The sequence below is a fragment of the Rhinichthys klamathensis genome, unplaced genomic scaffold (assembly GCF_029890125.1).
Source record: "Rhinichthys klamathensis goyatoka isolate OS25496 unplaced genomic scaffold, OSU_Roscu_1.1 h1tg000377l_1, whole genome shotgun sequence".
NCBI lineage: Eukaryota > Metazoa > Chordata > Actinopteri > Cypriniformes > Leuciscidae > Rhinichthys > Rhinichthys klamathensis.
In genome coordinates, this window is record NW_026606884.1 from 145001 (window position 1) to 166348 (window position 21348).

Here is a 21348-nt window from a genome sequence, read left to right on the forward strand (position 1 = left end):
GGTCGTGTCTAGGCGCAGGTCCTCCATCTGATCTGGATACGGCCCGGATCCGGCTGACTACATCATGTGTTGTGGTCGTGTCTAGGCGCAGGTCCACCATCTGATCTGGATACGGCCCGGATCCGGCTGACTACATCATGCGTTGTGGTCGTGTCTAGGCGCAGGTCCTCCATCTGATCTGGATACGGCCCGGTTCCGGCTGACTACATCATGCGTTGTGGTCGTGTCTAGGTGCAGGTCCTCCATCTGATCTGGATACGGCCCGGATCCGGCTGACTACATCATGCGTTGTGGTCGTGTCTAGGCGCAGGTCCTCCATCTGATCTGGATACGGCCCGGATCCGGCTGACTACATCATGCGTTGTGGTCGTGTCTAGGCGCAGGTCCTCCATCTGATCTGGATACGGCCCGGATCCGGCTGACTACATCATGCGTTGTGGTCGTGTCTAGGCGCAGGTCCACCATCTGATCTGGATACGGCCCGGATCCGGCTGACTACATCATGCGTTGTGGTCGTGTCTAGGCGCAGGTCCACCATCTGATCTGGATACGGCCCGGTTCCGGGCTGACTACATCATGTGTTGTGGTCGTGTCTAGGCGCAGGTCCACCATCTGATCTGGATACGGCCCGGATCCGGCTGACTACATCATGCGTTGTGGTCGTGTCTAGGCGCAGGTCCACCATCTGATCTGGATACGGCCCGGATCCGGCTGACTACATCATGTGTTGTGGTCGTGTCTAGGTGCAGGTCCTCCATCTGATCTGGATACGGCCCGGATCCGGCTGACTACATCATGCGTTGTGGTCGTGTCTAGGTGCAGGTCCTCCATCTGATCTGGATACGGCCCGGATCCGGCTGACTACATCATGCGTTGTGGTCGTGTCTAGGCGCAGGTCCTCCATCTGATCTGGATACGGTCCGGTTCCGGCTGACTACATCATGTGTTGTGGTCGTGTCTAGGCGCAGGTCCTCCATCTGATCTGGATACGGCCCGGATCCGGCTGACTACATCATGCGTTGTGGTCGTGTCTAGGCGCAGGTCCTCCATCTGATCTGGATACGGCCCGGTTCCGGCTGACTACATCATGTGTTGTGGTCGTGTCTAGGCCCAGGTCCTCCATCTGATCTGGATACGGCCCGGATCCGGCTGACTCCATCATGTTTTGTGGTCGTGTCTAGGCGCAGGTCCTCCATCTCATCTGGATACGGCCCGGATCCGGCTGACTACATCATGCGTTGTGGTCGTGTCTAGGCGCAGGTCCTCCATCTGATCTGGATACGGCCCGGATACGGCTGACTACATCATGCGTTGTGGTCGTGTCTAGGCGCAGGTCCTCCATCTGATCTGGATACGGCCCGGTTCCGGCTGACTACATCATGTGTTGTGGTCGTGTCTAGGCGCAGGTCCTCCATCTGATCTGGATACGGCCCGGTTCCGGCTGACTACATCATGCGTTGTGGTTGTGTCTAGGCGCAAGTCCTCCATCTGATCTGGATACGGCCCGGATCCGGCTGACTACATCATGCGTTGTGGTCGTGTCTAGGCGCAGGTCCACCATCTCATCTGGATACGGCCCGGATCCGGCTGACTACATCATGCGTTGTGGTCGTGTCTAGGCGCAGGTCCTCCATCTGATCTGGATACGGCCCGGATCCGGCTGACTACATCATGCGTTGTGGTCGTGTCTAGGCGCAGGTCCTCCATCTGATCTGGATACGGCCCGGATTCGGCTGACTACATCATGTGTTGTGGTCGTGTCTAGGCGCAGGTCCTCCATCTGATCTGGATACGGCCCGGATCCGGCTGACTACATCATGCGTTGTGGTCGTGTCTAGGCGCAGGTCCTCCATCTGATCTGGATACGGCCCGGATCCGGCTGACAACATCATGCGTTGTGGTCGTGTCTAGGCGCAGGTCCACCATCTGATCTGGATACGGCCCGGTTCCGGCTGACTACATCATGTGTTGTGGTCGTGTCTAGGCGCAGGTCCTCCATCTGATCTGGATACGGCCCGGATCCGGCTGACTACATCATGCGTTGTGGTCGTGTCTAGGCGCAGGTCCACCATCTGATCTGGATACGGCCCGGTTCCGGCTGACTACATCATGTGTTGTGGTCGTGTCTAGGCGCAGGTCCTCCATCTGATCTGGATACGGCCCGGATCCGGCTGACTACATCGTGTGTTGTGGTCGTGTCTAGGCGCAGGTCCACCATCTGATCTGGATACGGCCCGGATCCGGCTGACTCCATCATGTGTTGTGGTCGTGTCTAGGCGCAGGTCCACCATCTGATCTGGATACGGCCCGGATCCGGCTGACTACATCATGTGTTGTGGTCGTGTCTAGGCGCAGGTCCTCCATCTGATCTGGATACGGCCCGGATCCGGCTGACTACATCATGTGTTGTGGTCGTGTCTAGGCGCAGGTCCACCATCTGATCTGGATACGGCCCGGATCCGGCTGACTACATCATGTGTTGTGGCCGTGTCTAGGCGCAGGTCCTCCATCTGATCTGGATACGGCCCGGTTCCGGCTGACTACATCATGTGTTGTGGTCGTGTCTAGGCGCAGGTCCTCCATCTGATCTGGATACGGCCCGGATCCGGCTGACTCCATCATGTGTTGTGGTCGTGTCTAGGCGCAGGTCCACCATCTGATCTGGATACGGCCCGGATCCGGCTGACTACATCATGCGTTGTGGCCGTGTCTAGGCACAGGTCCTCCATCTGATCTGGATACGGCCCGGATCTGGCTGACTACATCGTGTGTTGTGGTCGTGTCTAGGCGCAGGTCCACCATCTGATCTGGATACGGCCCGGATCCGGCTGACTACATCATGCGTTGTGGCCGTGTCTAGGCACAGGTCCTCCATCTGATCTGGATACGGCCCGGATCCGGCTGACTACATCGTGTGTTGTGGTCGTGTCTAGGCGCAGGTCCACCATCTGATCTGGATACGGCCCGGATCCGGCTGACTCCATCATGTGTTGTGGTCGTGTCTAGGCGCAGGTCCACCATCTGATCTGGATACGGCCCGGATCCGGCTGACTCCATCATGTGTTGTGGTCGTGTCTAGGCGCAGGTCCACCATCTGACTGGATACGGCCCGGATCCGGCTGACTACATCGTGTGTTGTGGTCGTGTCTAGGCGCAGGTGCACCATCTGATCTGGATACGGCCCGGATCCGGCTGACTCCATCATGTGTTGTGGTCGTGTCTAGGCACAGGTCCTCCATCTGATCTGGATACGGCCCGGATCCGGCTGACTACATCGTGTGTTGTGGTCGTGTCTAGGCGCAGGTCCACCATCTGATCTGGATACGGCCCGGATCCGGCTGACTCCATCATGTGTTGTGGTCGTGTCTAGGCGCAGGTCCACCATCTGACTGGATACGGCCCGGATCCGGCTGACTACATCATGCGTTGTGGCCGTGTCTAGGCACAGGTCCTCCATCTGATCTGGATACGGCCCGGATCCGGCTGACTACATCATGTGTTGTGGTCGTGTCTAGGCGCAGGTCCTCCATCTGATCTGGATACGGCCCGGATCCGGCTGACTACATCATACGTTGTGGTCGTGTCTAGGCGCAGGTCCTCCATCTGATCTGGATACGGCCCGGTTCCGGCTGACTACATCATGTGTTGTGGTCGTGTCTAGGCGCAGGTCCTCCATCTGATCTGGATACGGCCCGGATCCGGCTGACTACATCATGTGTTGTGGTCGTGTCTAGGCGCAGGTCCTCCATCTGATCTGGATACGGCCCGGTTCCGGCTGACAACATCATGCATACTCATGTGTCTGAGAGTGTGTGTGTGAGCGTGTGTGTGTGTGTGCGCACGTGTGTGTGTGTGCGCGTGTGAGTGTGTGTGTGTTTGTGTGTGTGTGTGAGATCACCTGTTCCATGAAGACGAGCAGAGACTCGCGGTTATTCTCCCACTCCTCTGGTAGTTCGCTCTCATGAGGGTATTTGTCACAGCCCACGTACATGGAGAGCTCGAAGCAGTTGGTGTGCAGGTAACTGAAGTCATTCATACCTGTTAACGAACAACAACCCGTTAACGAAACCGACGACCCTCACCATCAGAGATCAGGTGTGCTGCTGATGACCTCACTTCCTGCGGCCGTGTGCCACGAGGCGCCGTTGACGGTGCCGTCCTCCTTGGCGAAGTCGTGTGTGTGGCAGACCCTGCGGCTGGCGTGGGTCATGAGCCGGTGTGTGGAGGCGTAGGAGAACGCTAGCCAGCGGAACACGTGATCGTCGGCCGTGGGCGTCGGGTGCCGGAGCGTCTCGGAGCGCGTGCGGTCAAACGGGAACGACACCACCAGCTCGCCGCCCTGCAGGTTCCCCCCCAACACGAACGGGATCTTCTCCATCCACGACACCAGAGCGCGTGTCTCCACGGCCACCTGGGGTCAGAGGTCAGGGGTCAGAGTGATTTAGAGCAAGAGACACGAGACTGCAGCAGTTCAATAGTGCTGTGTAATGTTATATATCTGGGTTTGAAAGACAATACTCAGTAATATTATCGATTATTATCAAGAATAAAACTTTAACTGGATTGAGCTGAATGGCAACACTATTGTCACAAATCTAGATTTCAAACCAATAACCAATGACTTTTCAACTGAAATATCTGATAAAAGTATCAATCAACTGTAGCTGTTTGAGAATCTGATCTCATGAAGCGTGTCGTGACTCCAGACGAACGTTGATCACACACACATGCTAACGTACGCTGGCGTTCTCGGAGCGGTACCAGTCCGGGATGGGTATGTGATGGTTGTGGAATTTGCGCGGGACCCAGTTCCGGTTCTCCGCCTCCCAGAGGACAGAGCTGAGATCAGGGAAGTTATGATGGATGTCGAGGCCGTCGTGACTCCAGCGGCCCAGAGTCCATCCGCTGAGCTCAGAGCCCTGCACACACACACACACACACACACACACACACACACACACACACACACAGAGAGACCAGCATTACACTGATCTAAACCGAGAGTTAAGACCTTTATAATGTTACAAAAGATTCTATTTCAAATAAATGCTGTTCTTTTGAACTTTCTATTCATCAAAGAATCCTGAAAAATAAAACGTATCACAGTTTCCACAGAAATATTAACTGTTTTCAACACTGATAATAATTATAAATGTGTCTTGAGCATCAGATCATCATATTAGAGTGATTTCTGAAGGATCATGTGACACTGAAGACTGGAGTAATGATGCTGAACATTCAGCTTTGATCACAGGAATAAATTACACTTTACTGTATATTCACATAGAAAACAGCTGATTTACATTGGAGTAATATTTCAATATTTCATTCACATAGACAGTCATTTGCTACATTGTCATCACATGATCTCATGTTTCATGAATGATCGTCTTATTTTTGCATTTTGCGATTGTAATTGAACTAATATTTCACAATATTACTGTTTTACTGTATGTTCTCGTTGAGCAGAAGAGACTTCAGAATGTGAGTGTATATTAATATTCTCGCGTCAGTTGCGTGTAAATGAAAGCAGGAGAGTGTGAGCGTGTAACGGCGTGTGCTTACCGCCGCGAAGGCCTTCTCGTAGCCGTCGGGGTTGACGGAGGGCAGCAGGTGAATGCGCGTCTCCTCCACTAGGTGGCGTACGCGTGTGTTTCCGCTCAGATACTCCTGACACATGAACTGCATGAGCAGCAGCAGCAGCTCGCGGCCCAGAACCTCGTTACCGTGGGAACCGGCCGTGTAGCGGAACTCGGGCTCGCCTGCGAACACACACACACACACACGCTGTGATCCCCCGTCACACACACACACCTGCGTCACCTGTGTGTCCAGCACCTCACCCAGCTCGTGCTCGCCGGGCCGGTCCGAGATCTCGATGGCGTACAGCTTCTGTCCGCTGAAGCTCCGGCCGATGTTGTAGATGCGCGTGATGTTCGGACACTTCTCGTTCACCACCTTCATCAGCTGAACACACACACACACACTTCTCGTTCACCACCTTCATCAGCTGAACACACTCACACACACTTCTCGTTCACCACCTTCATCAGCTGAACACACTCACACACACTTCTCGTTCACCACCTTCATCAGCTGAACACACACACACACACTTCTCGTTCACCACCTTCATCAGCTGAACACACTCACACACACTTCTCGTTCACCACCTTCATCAGCTGAACACACACACACACACTTCTCGTTCACCACCTTCATCAGCTGAACACACACACACACACTTCTCGTTCACCACCTTCATCAGCTGAACACACTCACACACACTTCTCGTTCACCACCTTCATCAGCTGAACACACACACACACACTTCTCGTTCACCACCTTCATCAGCTGAACACACTCACACACACTTCTCGTTCACCACCTTCATCAGCTGAACACACACACACACACTTCTCGTTCACCACCTTCATCAGCTGAACACACACACACACACTTCTCGTTCACCACCTTCATCAGCTGAACACACACACACACACTTCTCGTTCACCACCTTCATCAGCTGAACACACTCACACACACTTCTCGTTCACCACCTTCATCAGCTGAACACACACACACACACTTCTCGTTCACCACCTTCATCAGCTGAACACACACACACACACTTCTCGTTCACCACCTTCATCAGCTGAACACACACACACACACTTCTCGTTCACCACCTTCATCAGCTGAACACACTCACACACACTTCTCGTTCACCACCTTCATCAGCTGAACACACTCACACACACTTCTCGTTCACCACCTTCATCAGCTGAACACACTCACACACACTTCTCGTTCACCACCTTCATCAGCTGAACACACACACACACACTTCTCGTTCACCACCTTCATCAGCTGAACACACACACACACACTTCTCGTTCACCACCTTCATCAGCTGAACACACTCACACACACTTCTCGTTCACCACCTTCATCAGCTGAACACACTCACACACACTTCTCGTTCACCACCTTCATCAGCTGAACACACTCACACACACTTCTCGTTCACCACCTTCATCAGCTGAACACACACACACACACTTCTCGTTCACCACCTTCATCAGCTGAACACAATCACACACACTTCTCGTTCACCACCTTCATCAGCTGAACACACACACACACACTTCTCGTTCACCACCTTCATCAGCTGAACACACTCACACACACTTCTCGTTCACCACCTTCATCAGCTGAACACACTCACACACACTTCTCGTTCACCACCTTCATCAGCTGAACACACTCACACACACTTCTCGTTCACCACCTTCATCAGCTGAACACACTCACACACACTTCTCGTTCACCACCTTCATCAGCTGAACACACTCACACACACTTCTCGTTCACCACCTTCATCAGCTGAACACACTCACACACACTTCTCGTTCACCACCTTCATCAGCTGAACACACACACACACACTTCTCGTTCACCACCTTCATCAGCTGAACACACTCACACACACTTCTCGTTCACCACCTTCATCAGCTGAACACACTCACACACACTTCTCGTTCACCACCTTCATCAGCTGAACACACTCACACACACTTCTCGTTCACCACCTTCATCAGCTGAACACACACACACACACTTCTCGTTCACCACCTTCATCAGCTGAACACACACACACACACTTCTCGTTCACCACCTTCATCAGCTGAACACACACACACACACTTCTCGTTCACCACCTTCATCAGCTGAACACACTCACACACACTTCTCGTTCACCACCTTCATCAGCTGAACACACTCACACACACTTCTCGTTCACCACCTTCATCAGCTGAACACACACACACACACTTCTCGTTCACCACCTTCATCAGCTGAACACACACACACACACTTCTCGTTCACCACCTTCATCAGCTGAACACACTCACACACACTTCTCGTTCACCACCTTCATCAGCTGAACACACACACACACACTTCTCGTTCACCACCTTCATCAGCTGAACACACTCACACACACTTCTCGTTCACCACCTTCATCAGCTGAACACACTCACACACACTTCTCGTTCACCACCTTCATCAGCTGAACACACTCACACACACTTCTCGTTCACCACCTTCATCAGCTGAACACACTCACACACACTTCTCGTTCACCACCTTCATCAGCTGAACACACTCACACACACTTCTCGTTCACCACCTTCATCAGCTGAACACACTCACACACACTTCTCGTTCACCACCTTCATCAGCTGAACACACTCACACACACTTCTCGTTCACCACCTTCATCAGCTGAACACACTCACACACACTTCTCGTTCACCACCTTCATCAGCTGAACACACTCACACACACTTCTCGTTCACCACCTTCATCAGCTGAACACACACACACACACTTCTCGTTCACCACCTTCATCAGCTGAACACACTCACACACACTTCTCGTTCACCACCTTCATCAGCTGAACACACTCACACACACTTCTCGTTCACCACCTTCATCAGCTGAACACACTCACACACACTTCTCGTTCACCACCTTCATCAGCTGAACACACTCACACACACTTCTCGTTCACCACCTTCATCAGCTGAACACACTCACACACACTTCTCGTTCACCACCTTCATCAGCTGAACACACACACACACACTTCTCGTTCACCACCTTCATCAGCTGAACACACTCACACACACTTCTCGTTCACCACCTTCATCAGCTGAACACACTCACACACACTTCTCGTTCACCACCTTCATCAGCTGAACACACTCACACACACTTCTCGTTCACCACCTTCATCAGCTGAACACACTCACACACACTTCTCGTTCACCACCTTCATCAGCTGAACACACTCACACACACTTCTCGTTCACCACCTTCATCAGCTGAACACACTCACACACACTTCTCGTTCACCACCTTCATCAGCTGAACACACACACACACACTTCTCGTTCACCACCTTCATCAGCTGAACACACTCACACACACTTCTCGTTCACCACCTTCATCAGCTGAACACACTCACACACACTTCTCGTTCACCACCTTCATCAGCTGAACACACTCACACACACTTCTCGTTCACCACCTTCATCAGCTGAACACACTCACACACACTTCTCGTTCACCACCTTCATCAGCTGAACACACTCACACACACTTCTCGTTCACCACCTTCATCAGCTGAACACACTCACACACACTTCTCGTTCACCACCTTCATCAGCTGAACACACTCACACACACTTCTCGTTCACCACCTTCATCAGCTGAACACACTCACACACACTTCTCGTTCACCACCTTCATCAGCTGAACACACTCACACACACTTCTCGTTCACCACCTTCATCAGCTGAACACACACACACACACTTCTCGTTCACCACCTTCATCAGCTGAACACACACACACACACTTCTCGTTCACCACCTTCATCAGCTGAACACACTCACACACACTTCTCGTTCACCACCTTCATCAGCTGAACACACTCACACACACTTCTCGTTCACCACCTTCATCAGCTGAACACACACACACACACTTCTCGTTCACCACCTTCATCAGCTGAACACACTCACACACACTTCTCGTTCACCACCTTCATCAGCTGAACACACTCACACACACTTCTCGTTCACCACCTTCATCAGCTGAACACACTCACACACACTTCTCGTTCACCACCTTCATCAGCTGAACACACACACACACACTTCTCGTTCACCACCTTCATCAGCTGAACACACTCACACACACTTCTCGTTCACCACCTTCATCAGCTGAACACACTCACACACACACTTCTCGTTCACCACCTTCATCAGCTGAACACACACACACTTCTCGTTCACCACCTTCATCAGCTGAACACACTCACACACACTTCTCGTTCACCACCTTCATCAGCTGAACACACTCACACACACTTCTCGTTCACCACCTTCATCAGCTGAACACACACACACACACTTCTCGTTCACCACCTTCATCAGCTGAACACACTCACACACACTTCTCGTTCACCACCTTCATCAGCTGAACACACACACACACACTTCTCGTTCACCACCTTCATCAGCTGAACACACACACACACACTTCTCGTTCACCACCTTCATCAGCTGAACACACTCACACACACTTCTCGTTCACCACCTTCATCAGCTGAACACACACACACACACACTTCTCGTTCACCACCTTCATCAGCTGAACACACACACACACACTTCTCGTTCACCACCTTCATCAGCTGAACACACTCACACACACTTCTCGTTCACCACCTTCATCAGCTGAACACACTCACACACACTTCTCGTTCACCACCTTCATCAGCTGAACACACACACACACACTTCTCGTTCACCACCTTCATCAGCTGAACACACTCACACACACTTCTCGTTCACCACCTTCATCAGCTGAACACACTCACACACACTTCTCGTTCACCACCTTCATCAGCTGAACACACACACACACACTTCTCGTTCACCACCTTCATCAGCTGAACACACTCACACACACTTCTCGTTCACCACCTTCATCAGCTGAACACACACACACACACTTCTCGTTCACCACCTTCATCAGCTGAACACACTCACACACACTTCTCGTTCACCACCTTCATCAGCTGAACACACTCACACACACTTCTCGTTCACCACCTTCATCAGCTGAACACACACACACACACTTCTCGTTCACCACCTTCATCAGCTGAACACACACACACACACTTCTCGTTCACCACCTTCATCAGCTGAACACACACACACACACTTCTCGTTCACCACCTTCATCAGCTGAACACACACACACACACTTCTCGTTCACCACCTTCATCAGCTGAACACACACACACACACTTCTCGTTCACCACCTTCATCAGCTGAACACACACACACACACACTTCTCGTTCACCACCTTCATCAGCTGAACACACTCACACACACTTCTCGTTCACCACCTTCATCAGCTGAACACACTCACACACACTTCTCGTTCACCACCTTCATCAGCTGAACACACACACACACACTTCTCGTTCACCACCTTCATCAGCTGAACACACTCACACACACTTCTCGTTCACCACCTTCATCAGCTGAACACACTCACACACACTTCTCGTTCACCACCTTCATCAGCTGAACACACACACACACACTTCTCGTTCACCACCTTCATCAGCTGAACACACTCACACACACTTCTCGTTCACCACCTTCATCAGCTGAACACACTCACACACACTTCTCGTTCACCACCTTCATCAGCTGAACACACACACACTTCTCGTTCACCACCTTCATCAGCTGAACACACACACACACACTTCTCGTTCACCACCTTCATCAGCTGAACACACACACACACACACACTTCTCGTTCACCACCTTCATCAGCTGAACACACACACACACACTTCTCGTTCACCACCTTCATCAGCTGAACACACTCACACACACTTCTCGTTCACCACCTTCATCAGCTGAACACACTCACACACACTTCTCGTTCACCACCTTCATCAGCTGAACACAATCACACACACACACTTCTCGTTCACCACCTTCATCAGCTGAACACACTCACACACACTTCTCGTTCACCACCTTCATCAGCTGAACACACTCACACACACTTCTCGTTCACCACCTTCATCAGCTGAACACACTCACACACACTTCTCGTTCACCACCTTCATCAGCTGAACACACTCACACACACTTCTCGTTCACCACCTTCATCAGCTGAACACACTCACACACACTTCTCGTTCACCACCTTCATCAGCTGAACACACTCACACACACTTCTCGTTCACCACCTTCATCAGCTGAACACAATCACACACACACACTTCTCGTTCACCACCTTCATCAGCTGAACACACTCACACACACTTCTCGTTCACCACCTTCATCAGCTGAACACACACACACACACTTCTCGTTCACCACCTTCATCAGCTGAACACACACACACACACACTTCTCGTTCACCACCTTCATCAGCTGAACACACTCACACACACTTCTCGTTCACCACCTTCATCAGCTGAACACACTCACACACACTTCTCGTTCACCACCTTCATCAGCTGAACACACTCACACACACTTCTCGTTCACCACCTTCATCAGCTGAACACACTCACACACACTTCTCGTTCACCACCTTCATCAGCTGAACACAATCACACACACTTCTCGTTCACCACCTTCATCAGCTGAACACACACACACACACACTTCTCGTTCACCACCTTCATCAGCTGAACACACTCACACACACTTCTCGTTCACCACCTTCATCAGCTGAACACACACACACACACACACTTCTCGTTCACCACCTTCATCAGCTGAACACACACACACACACACTTCTCGTTCACCACCTTCATCAGCTGAACACACACACACTTCTCGTTCACCACCTTCATCAGCTGAACACACACACACACACTTCTCGTTCACCACCTTCATCAGCTGAACACACTCACACACACTTCTCGTTCACCACCTTCATCAGCTGAACACACACACACACACTTCTCGTTCACCACCTTCATCAGCTGAACACACACACACACACACTTCTCGTTCACCACCTTCATCAGCTGAACACACTCACACACACTTCTCGTTCACCACCTTCATCAGCTGAACACACTCACACACACTTCTCGTTCACCACCTTCATCAGCTGAACACACACACACACACTTCTCGTTCACCACCTTCATCAGCTAAACACACACACACACACACTTCTCGTTCACCACCTTCATCAGCTGAACACACACACACACCTGTCTCATCTCTTTATAACTGTGGTGTCTGAAGTCCAGGTCGTCTGTCGTCGTCACTTCATTTCTTCTCCGGTAATAATTGTTTGGATCTGAAAGCATTAAAAAAACACGAGAAAGAATTAAAGCTTTGATCTTGTCTGGATCAGGGATTCACTTACTTTTTTTCGAGCTGAGTGTGTGAGAGTGTGTTTGTGTGTGTGTGTGTGTGTGTGTGTGTGTAAGAGAGAGTGTGTGAGTGTGTGTGTGTGTTTAGTTATTATTAGGCTGCATCTAGCCTCTCCCCTGTGAAGGCCTCATCGACACAAACCCGTCTCCATACCGGCGTGACTCTGATCTTCAATAGATGGAACTGGATAATGTAATCCATAACAGTGTGTGTGTGTGTGTGTGTGTCACCTGGCATCGGGCAGCCCAGGATCTCCACACGCATGCAGATGCCGCCGCCGGGGAACCAGGATCGAGGGTTTATGCGAATGTAACGAGCGACTACAGGTTTGGGGAAGGTGTTGAGGACGGGAATCTCCTTCTCTCGGTTCCCAGAGAAAATCTACTGAGGCGCAGAAACACTGGGTTACAGTTACAGCTGTGTGTGTGTGTGTGTGTGTGTGTGTGTGTGTGTATCAGCTGATGTGAAGGGTGTGTTCGGTGTCTCACCAGATCTCTGGAGCCGTTCTTCAGTGTCACCCAGCTGTGAGAGTCATTACTGAGCAGAACTTTATATGAGCTCACCCAATCACTCCTGCAACACACACACACACACACTGCGTCACATCTGGAGAGAAGAACACGACTCATGTGCAGCTAGAAGAGTGTCAAGCCTGAAGAACAAGCAATAAATCAGCAAAACACGATAATCAGCCACTGATGAGCTTATGAACAGATTCTCGTTGAATCTCTCACTGCACAAATGACACATGAAGCGTAGGTTAAATTTGACTTATTTTTATGTCATTTCTATACAGTAAGATACATATTATATGATACAGGTGTGTGCTCTGAGACACAAACAACACCACAACACCACAAAAGTAGATCACTGCTTTATAATCTAACATTTATGTATATGCATTTGACAGATTTGACATTGCATTCGAGGCTTTCACTGGATCAGTTCATGCAATCCCTTACAGTCAAACCCATGGGCCTTGTGTGTACACTGGATCAGTTGTGGTGTTGTGTAGAGAGCGTGTTGTGTACTCACGACAAGAGTGAGCTCCGCCCCTGAGTGACGACAGTAAGAGTTGTGTGTGTGTGTGTGTGTGTGTTGTGTACTCACGACAAGAGTGAGCTCCGCCCCTGAGTGACGACAGTAAGAGTTGTGTGTGTGTGTGTGTGTTGTGTACTCACGACAAGAGTGAGCTCCGCCCCTGAGTGACGACAGTAAGAGTTGTGTGTGTGTGTGTGTGTGTGTGTTGTGTACTCACGACAAGAGTGAGCTCCGCCCCTGAGTGACGACAGTAAGAGTTGTGTGTGTGTGTGTGTGTTGTGTACTCACGACAAGAGTGAGCTCCGCCCCTGAGTGACGACAGTAAGAGTTGTGTGTGTGTGTGTGTGTTGTGTACTCACGACAAGAGTGAGCTCCGCCCCTGAGTGACGACAGTAAGAGTTGTGTGTGTGTGTGTGTGTGTGTGTTGTGTACTCACGACCAGAGTGAGCTCCGCCCCTGAGTGACGACCCCGGTGAACTTCATGAGTCTGCGAGCGTCGACCTCTAACCACTGCAGCGGGTCAATCCTTCCAGCACACCAGCCTCCATCATACAGGTCATCCTCTTGCAGACCACCCTACACACACACACACACACACACACACCATTAACTCAGCAGTGAGACAGTTGTTGACAGAACCGGGCTAATATGGTCATACTTCCTGGTTCTGGTAAGAACTCGAGCTGCAGCGTTTTGGACCAGCTGTAGTTTGTTTATTATGCGTGCAGGGCAACCACCCAGTAGAGCATTACAGTAATCTAGCCTTGAGGTCATGAACGCATGAACTAACTCTTCCACATTCGTCAATGAGAGCATATGACGTAATTTAGATATATTTTTAAGATGGAAGAATGTGGTTTTACAGATACTAGAAACATGACTTTCAAATGAAAGACTGGTATTAAAGAGGACACCTACACACACACACACACACACACACACACCCACACCTACACACACACACACACACACACACAGGTTCCTAACCGACGACGAGGACTTGGCAGAGCAGCCATCAAGTGTTAGACAGTATTCTAGGTTATTACGTGAGGAAGTTTTTGGTCCAATCATTAGAAACTCAGAAACTCTGTTTTTCAGAATTAAGTAGTAGGAAATTACTAGTCATCAAATTTTTATATCAGCTCTGCATTCCGTTAATTTCTTGAATAGGCAAGTTTCATCGGGATGTGAAGAGATATAGAGCTGAGTATCATCAGCATAACAGTGTGAATGAAGCCACTTTGTAAACTTGTTAAGGATCCTCGAGGTCGTGCGGGTCAGAATGATCCTTCATAATGATGTTCTGGACTCGAGCGCAGCTGCGTAACGCTTTCTGTGACTCACAGCGGATCTCAGCAGAAACTGGGTCAGTTTCACACGGCTGTCTCTCTGAAGTTTCCAGCTGATCATTCCTGCTTTAGTTTGTCGTTCTGTTTTCATCAAGAGCAGCGGAAAACAAAGAGCAAATTCTGTGCAAAGTGGATCCAGATGAGGCAAAGATTGAGCTGAACGGGTCTGAGATCTGAGTAACAACAGACGAAGAGCAGAAACACTGGCAACATTTCACACACACACACACACACACACCTGGATGTTCAGTCGGCCCCTGTGCGGCCCCAGACCGTAGTGCCTCATGCTGGATGCGTGGAGCTGGAAGTCATCGATGTTCAGCGTCTCCAGACCCAGCGGAGGACAGTCTGTCAGAGAAGACAAGAATCTGAGATCTACCTTTATTTAAACAGGCAATAATGATTTCCAAAGTTTCAAAGATTTCAAAGTTTGCGTTCTCGAGCACCAAACACTGTAGTCGTGTGAATGAACGGCCGGAACACATTAACAGTTTCTGTGTTCTGTAGAGCGGTGTCGTGTTAGCGGCCCATAAGTTAATAACTAATGATCTTTGCAACGGAAGTGAATCAATCAAAACTAACTTTATCTGGACAATAACTTTATTCTAGAGCTGCTGTAAAAATCCTTTACCTAATTAACCTCTTAAATTACTTATATTTAAATTATACTTATACTTATATATTACTTATAACCCCAAATAAAGCTGTCAATGGGTTGGGGTCTATTATTACTGTGGTAAAAATAACTAAAATCTCCCCCAAAACCTTAATAACTGAGGACAGGATGTCTCTTTCAGAATTAGATCTTCAATTATTGTTATAATAATATATTGAGACTATTATATTGTGAAGATGTGCAGCTTCATTAGAGTCTCACACACATCATGTTCGTTTGCGGTTCAATAACGAGTGAGTCACTGAGTGAATCGACTCACCGACTCGCTCGGGAGCGAACGAACCGCCACTGACACCCTCGGATGCTTTCACCGCTTTCTTCTTCTCACTCTTTCTGTGAGCAGCTTTCCCTGTGAACGGCACACAACAGAAGAACTGAAGAACTGAAGAACTTCTTTCTTAATAATCGACAGCGAGTCTTTCTTTCTTTCTTAATAATCGACAGTGAGTCTTTCTTTCTTAATAATCGACAGTCTTTCTTTCTTTCTTAATAATCAACAGTGAGTCTTTCTTTCTTTCTTAATAATCGACGTGAGTCTTTCTTTCTTTCTTAATAATCGACAGTGAGTCTTTCTTTCTTTCTTTCTTTCTTTCTTTCTTTCTTAATAATCGACAGTGAGTCTTTCTTTCTTTCTTAATAATCGACAGTGAGTCTTTCTTTCTTTCTTAATAATCGACAGCGAGTCTTTCTTTCTTTCTTAATAATCGACAGTGAGTCTTTCTTTCTTTCTTAATAATCGACAGTGAGTCTTTCTTTCTTAATAATCGACAGTGAGTCTTTCTTTCTTAATAATCGACAGTGAGTCTTTCTTTCTTAATAATCGACAGTGAGTCTTTCTTTCTTAATAATCGACAGTGAGTCTTTCTTTCTTAATAATCGACAGTGAGTCTTTCTTTCTTAATAATCGACAGTGAGTCTTTCTTTCTTTCTTTCTTAATAATCGACAGTGAGTCTTTCTTTCTTTCTTAATAATCGGCAGTGAGTCTTTCTTTCTTTCTTAATAATCGGCAGTGAGTCTTTCTTTCTTAATAATCGACAGCGAGTCTTTCTTTCTTTCTTAATAATCGACAGCGAGTCTTTCTTTCTTTCTTAATAATCGACAGCGAGTCGACAGTGAGTATTTCTTTCTGTCTTAATAATCGACAGCGAGTCTTTCTTTCCTTCTTAATAATCGACAGTGAGTCTTTCTTTCTTTCTTAATAATCGACAGCGAGTCTTTCTTTCTTTCTTAATAATCGACAGCGAGTCTTTCTTTCTTTCTTAATAATCGACAGCGAGTCTTTCTTTCTTTCTTAATAATCGACAGCGAGTCTTTCTTTCTTTCTTAATAATCGACAGCGAGAGTCTTTCTTTCTTTCTTTCTCGAAAACGAGATGTTTCATCTCAAGGGGTTATCCTCAACAATAAATTCAAATTCAAATTCTTTCTTAATAATCGACAGTGAGTCTTTCTTTCTTTCTTAATAATCGACAGTGAGTCTTTCTTTCTTTCTTAATAATCGACAGTGAGTCTTTCTTTCTTTCTTAATAATCGACAGTCTTTCTTTCTTTCTTTCTTAATAATCGACAGTGAGTCTTTCTTTCTTTCTTAATAATCGACAGCGAGTCTTTCTTTCTTTCTTAATAATCGACAGCGAGTCTTTCTTTCTTTCTTAATAATCGACAGCGAGTCTTTCTTTCTTTCTTAATAATCGACAGCGAGTCGACAGTGAGTCTTTCTTTCTTTCTTAATAATCGACAGTGAGTCTTTCTTTCTTTCTTAATAATCGACAGTGAGTCTTTCTTTCTTTCTTAATAATCGACAGCGAGTCTTTCTTTCTTTCTTAATAATCGACAGCGAGTCTTTCTTTCTTTCTTAATAATCGACAGCGAGTCTTTCTTTCTTTCTTAATAATCGACAGCGAGTCTTTCTTTCTTTCTTAATAATCGACAGCAAAAGACTTTCTTTCTTTCTTTCTCGAAAACGAGATGTTTCATCTCAAGGGGTTATCCTCAACAATAAATTCAAATTCAAATTCTTTCTTAATAATCGACAGTGAGTCTTTCTTTCTTTCTTAATAATCGACAGTGAGTCTTTCTTTCTTTCTTAATAATCGACAGTGAGTCTTTCTTTCTTTCTTAATAATCGACAGTCTTTCTTTCTTTCTTTCTTAATAATCGACAGTGAGTCTTTCTTTCTTTCTTAATAATCGACAGCGAGTCTTTCTTTCTTTCTTAATAATCGACAGCGAGTCTTTCTTTCTTTCTTAATAATCGACAGCGAGTCTTTCTTTCTTTCTTTCTTAATAATCGACAGCGAGTCGACAGTGAGTCTTTCTTTCTTTCTTAATAATCGACAGTGAGTCTTTCTTTCTTTCTTAATAATCGACAGCGAGTCTTTCTTTCTTTCTTAATAATCGACAGCGAGTCTTTCTTTCTTTCTTAATAATCGACAGCGAGTCTTTCTTTCTTTCTTAATAATCGACAGCGAGTCTTTCTTTCTTTCTTAATAATCGACAGCAAAAGACTTTCTTTCTTTCTTTCTCGAAAACGAGATGTTTCATCTCAAGGGGTTATCCTCAACAATAAATTCAAATTCAAATTCTTTCTTAATAATCGACAGTGAGTCTTTCTTTCTTTCTTAATAATCGACAGTGAGTCTTTCTTTCTTTCTTAATAATCGACAGTCTTTCTTTCTTTCTTAATAATCGACAGTCTTTCTTAATAATCGACAGTGAGTCTTTCTTTCTTTCTTAATAATCGACAGCGAGAGTCTTTCTTTCTTTCTTTCTCGAAAACGAGATGTTTCATCTCAAGGGGTTATCCTCAACAATAAATTCAAATTCAAATTCTTTCTTAATAATCGACAGTGAGTCTTTCTTTCTTTCTTAATAATCGACAGTGAGTCTTTCTTTCTTTCTTAATAATCGACAGTCTTTCTTTCTTTCTTAATAATCGACAGTGAGTCTTTCTTTCTTTCTTAATAATCGACAGCGAGAGTCTTTCTTTCTTTCTTTCTCGAAAACGAGATGTTTCATCTCAAGGGGTTATCCTCAACAATAAATTCAAATTCAAATTCTTTCTTAATAATCGACAGTGAGTCTTTCTTTCTTTCTTAATAATCGACAGTGAGTCTTTCTTTCTTAATAATCGACAGTGAGTCTTTCTTTCTTAATAATCGACAGTGAGTCTTTCTTTCTTAATAATCGACAGTCTTTCTTTCTTTCTTAATAATCGACAGTCTTTCTTTCTTTCTTAATAATCGACAGTGAGTCTTTCTTTCTTTCTTAATAATCGACAGCGAGTCTTTCTTTCTTTCTTAATAATCGACAGCGAGAGTCTTTCTTTCTTTCTTTCTTTCTCGAAAACGAGATGTTTCATCTCAAGGGGTTATCCTCAACAATAATTTCAAATTCAAATTCTTTCTTAATAATCGACAGCGAGAGTCAAACACGATCTCAGCGGATCAGAGACTCATGACTGATCACAGATTCATCTTCATCAAACGAATCAATTGTTACTCGCATCGTCTACATTTTCACTTCAATGACAGTCCATCTGAAACCATACTTGAATATATGCTGTCGCATACTTGATTAATGATCATGACGTGCTGATTTGCATAAAGAGTATGACGGTCAAATGAAAGTGAATCAGTTTGTTCATAGAACTGCCATGAATGTGTTCAGATGCACTGCAAAAATAAAGCACTTCTTTTTCTTGTTTTTCAGTACAAATATTCTTAAATCAAGATGCATTTACTTCATATTTGGCAATATTATGGATCTGACACCAGCTGATGATGACATCACTGTTTTCTCCACAGCTGCTTTATAGATGAATTGAACTCATTTCATAATTGAAGATCTTCACACACTTATTTAACTGAACTGAATAATGACAGTTTTCTGTGTAGAGCTGCTTTACAGCAGAATTGAACAGTTTGCATCATTGATTCTGTTATTTTCCTGTTTAATTCTGAATCTTCTCTGAGACGATCTGTACTGTATAAAGCGCTGTAGAAATGAAGATGACTTGGAGATGGAAAATGAGAAGTCTTGCTTTCTGAGAAACTGATCAAAATGAATATTTAGCTTCTCCAGTAAATGGATCTTTTAGATTATTTGTACTGGAAAACAAGACAAAAATACTATAAGAAAATCTAGATTTGTTTGCCGTGTAGGTCACTGACAGCAGGGAGACAATTATGTCAAATTCAAGTTATAAAGTTAAATCTAACGGTGTGTCTTTAGGAGAGCAAAATAAATAGACAAACTGAAAGCTTTAAACCAGGGAGAAACACTCCATATCCCCTGGTGTTGAAGAAGTCGATCAGTTGCGGAGCCGTGTTCCTGACGGAAGATCGATCAGCATCTGCTGCCAGAAACCAGCATCACACTTTCCCAGTCATGAATGTTTCACTCCAGTAGAGCTGATCACTGGAGACGGCTCAGTGTGCGACGGATCCTGGAACACAAGCGCACAGGTTTGCACATGTTCTGGCTTTACCTGATGTGGATCTGCTCTCCTTCCCGATTCCCCGTCCGGGAGTCTCTCCGCTCTCCGGGATCCGCTGGTAATGTTCCCGACTCAGAAGCTCCTGCATGTAATAATCCTCATCCTCAGAGGAATATCCATAACACACGTCCAGCAGGAATCCCAGCAGCAGGAGAGTCCGAAACCACATCATCGGATCCGATCCGATCCCGGACCCATTAACTCACTCCGTCCTCGTTCCAGGGAAAACTTCTGCTGTGTGTGTGTGTGTGTGTGTGTGTGTGAGAGAGGGAGAGAGAGAGAGAGAGAGAGAGGGAGACTGTGATGTTTTGGCTCTGGTTCCAGGTGTTTTGTTGATGTCGTGTAAAAACAGGAGCATAATGCAGGAAAAGCAGGATCTGCAGGGAAAGAGCTGATTGATGTGTCACTGTGACTCCTCCCACTGGGCGGAGCTTCCCTGACCTCATTACCATCCCATAACCACACAAGAGAGAGAACTGAGATGAACTCATACTGATGGATGCAAACGCTCTCACTCACTCACTCACACACACACACAGACACAGACACAGACACACACACACAGATACACACACACAGACACACACACACACACACACACACACACACACTCTCTCTCTCACACACACACACACACACAGCGTCACTAATGTATTAATCACATCCAGGTCCGGGCAGGTCTGAGTATCACAGACTGAACACATGTGTGTGAGTGAGTGTGTGTGTGTGTGTGTGTGTGTGTGTGTGTGTGTGTGTGAGAGAGAGAGTGTGTCTGTGT

The 21348-nt window shown here is 47.1% G+C and overlaps 1 protein-coding gene across 2 annotated transcripts in view; it reads right to left on the bottom strand.

The window, feature by feature from the left end:
• Positions 1-20955, bottom strand: part of cpxm2 (carboxypeptidase X (M14 family), member 2) — a 22401-nt gene extending 1446 nt beyond the window's left edge. Inside the window, exons 1-12 of one of the 2 annotated variants that reach the window (XM_056233778.1) lie at positions 20562-20955; positions 16334-16423; positions 15637-15746; positions 14486-14625; positions 13497-13581; positions 13239-13389; positions 12843-12931; positions 5844-5967; positions 5566-5762; positions 4740-4919; positions 4117-4411; positions 3899-4038 (exon numbers count right to left, since the gene is read on the bottom strand). In XM_056233778.1, the coding sequence (XP_056089753.1) occupies positions 3899-4038; positions 4117-4411; positions 4740-4919; positions 5566-5762; positions 5844-5967; positions 12843-12931; positions 13239-13389; positions 13497-13581; positions 14486-14625; positions 15637-15746; positions 16334-16423; positions 20562-20742 (1782 nt within the window). In that variant the 5' untranslated portion in view covers positions 20743-20955. Of the gene's footprint in view, positions 1-3898; positions 4039-4116; positions 4412-4739; positions 4920-5565; positions 5763-5838; positions 5968-12842; positions 12932-13238; positions 13390-13496; positions 13582-14485; positions 14626-15636; positions 15747-16333; positions 16424-20561 lie in introns of both variants that reach the window. The other variant, XM_056233779.1, reaches the window with a different exon arrangement.
• Between the last annotated feature and the right edge of the window lie 393 nt (positions 20956-21348).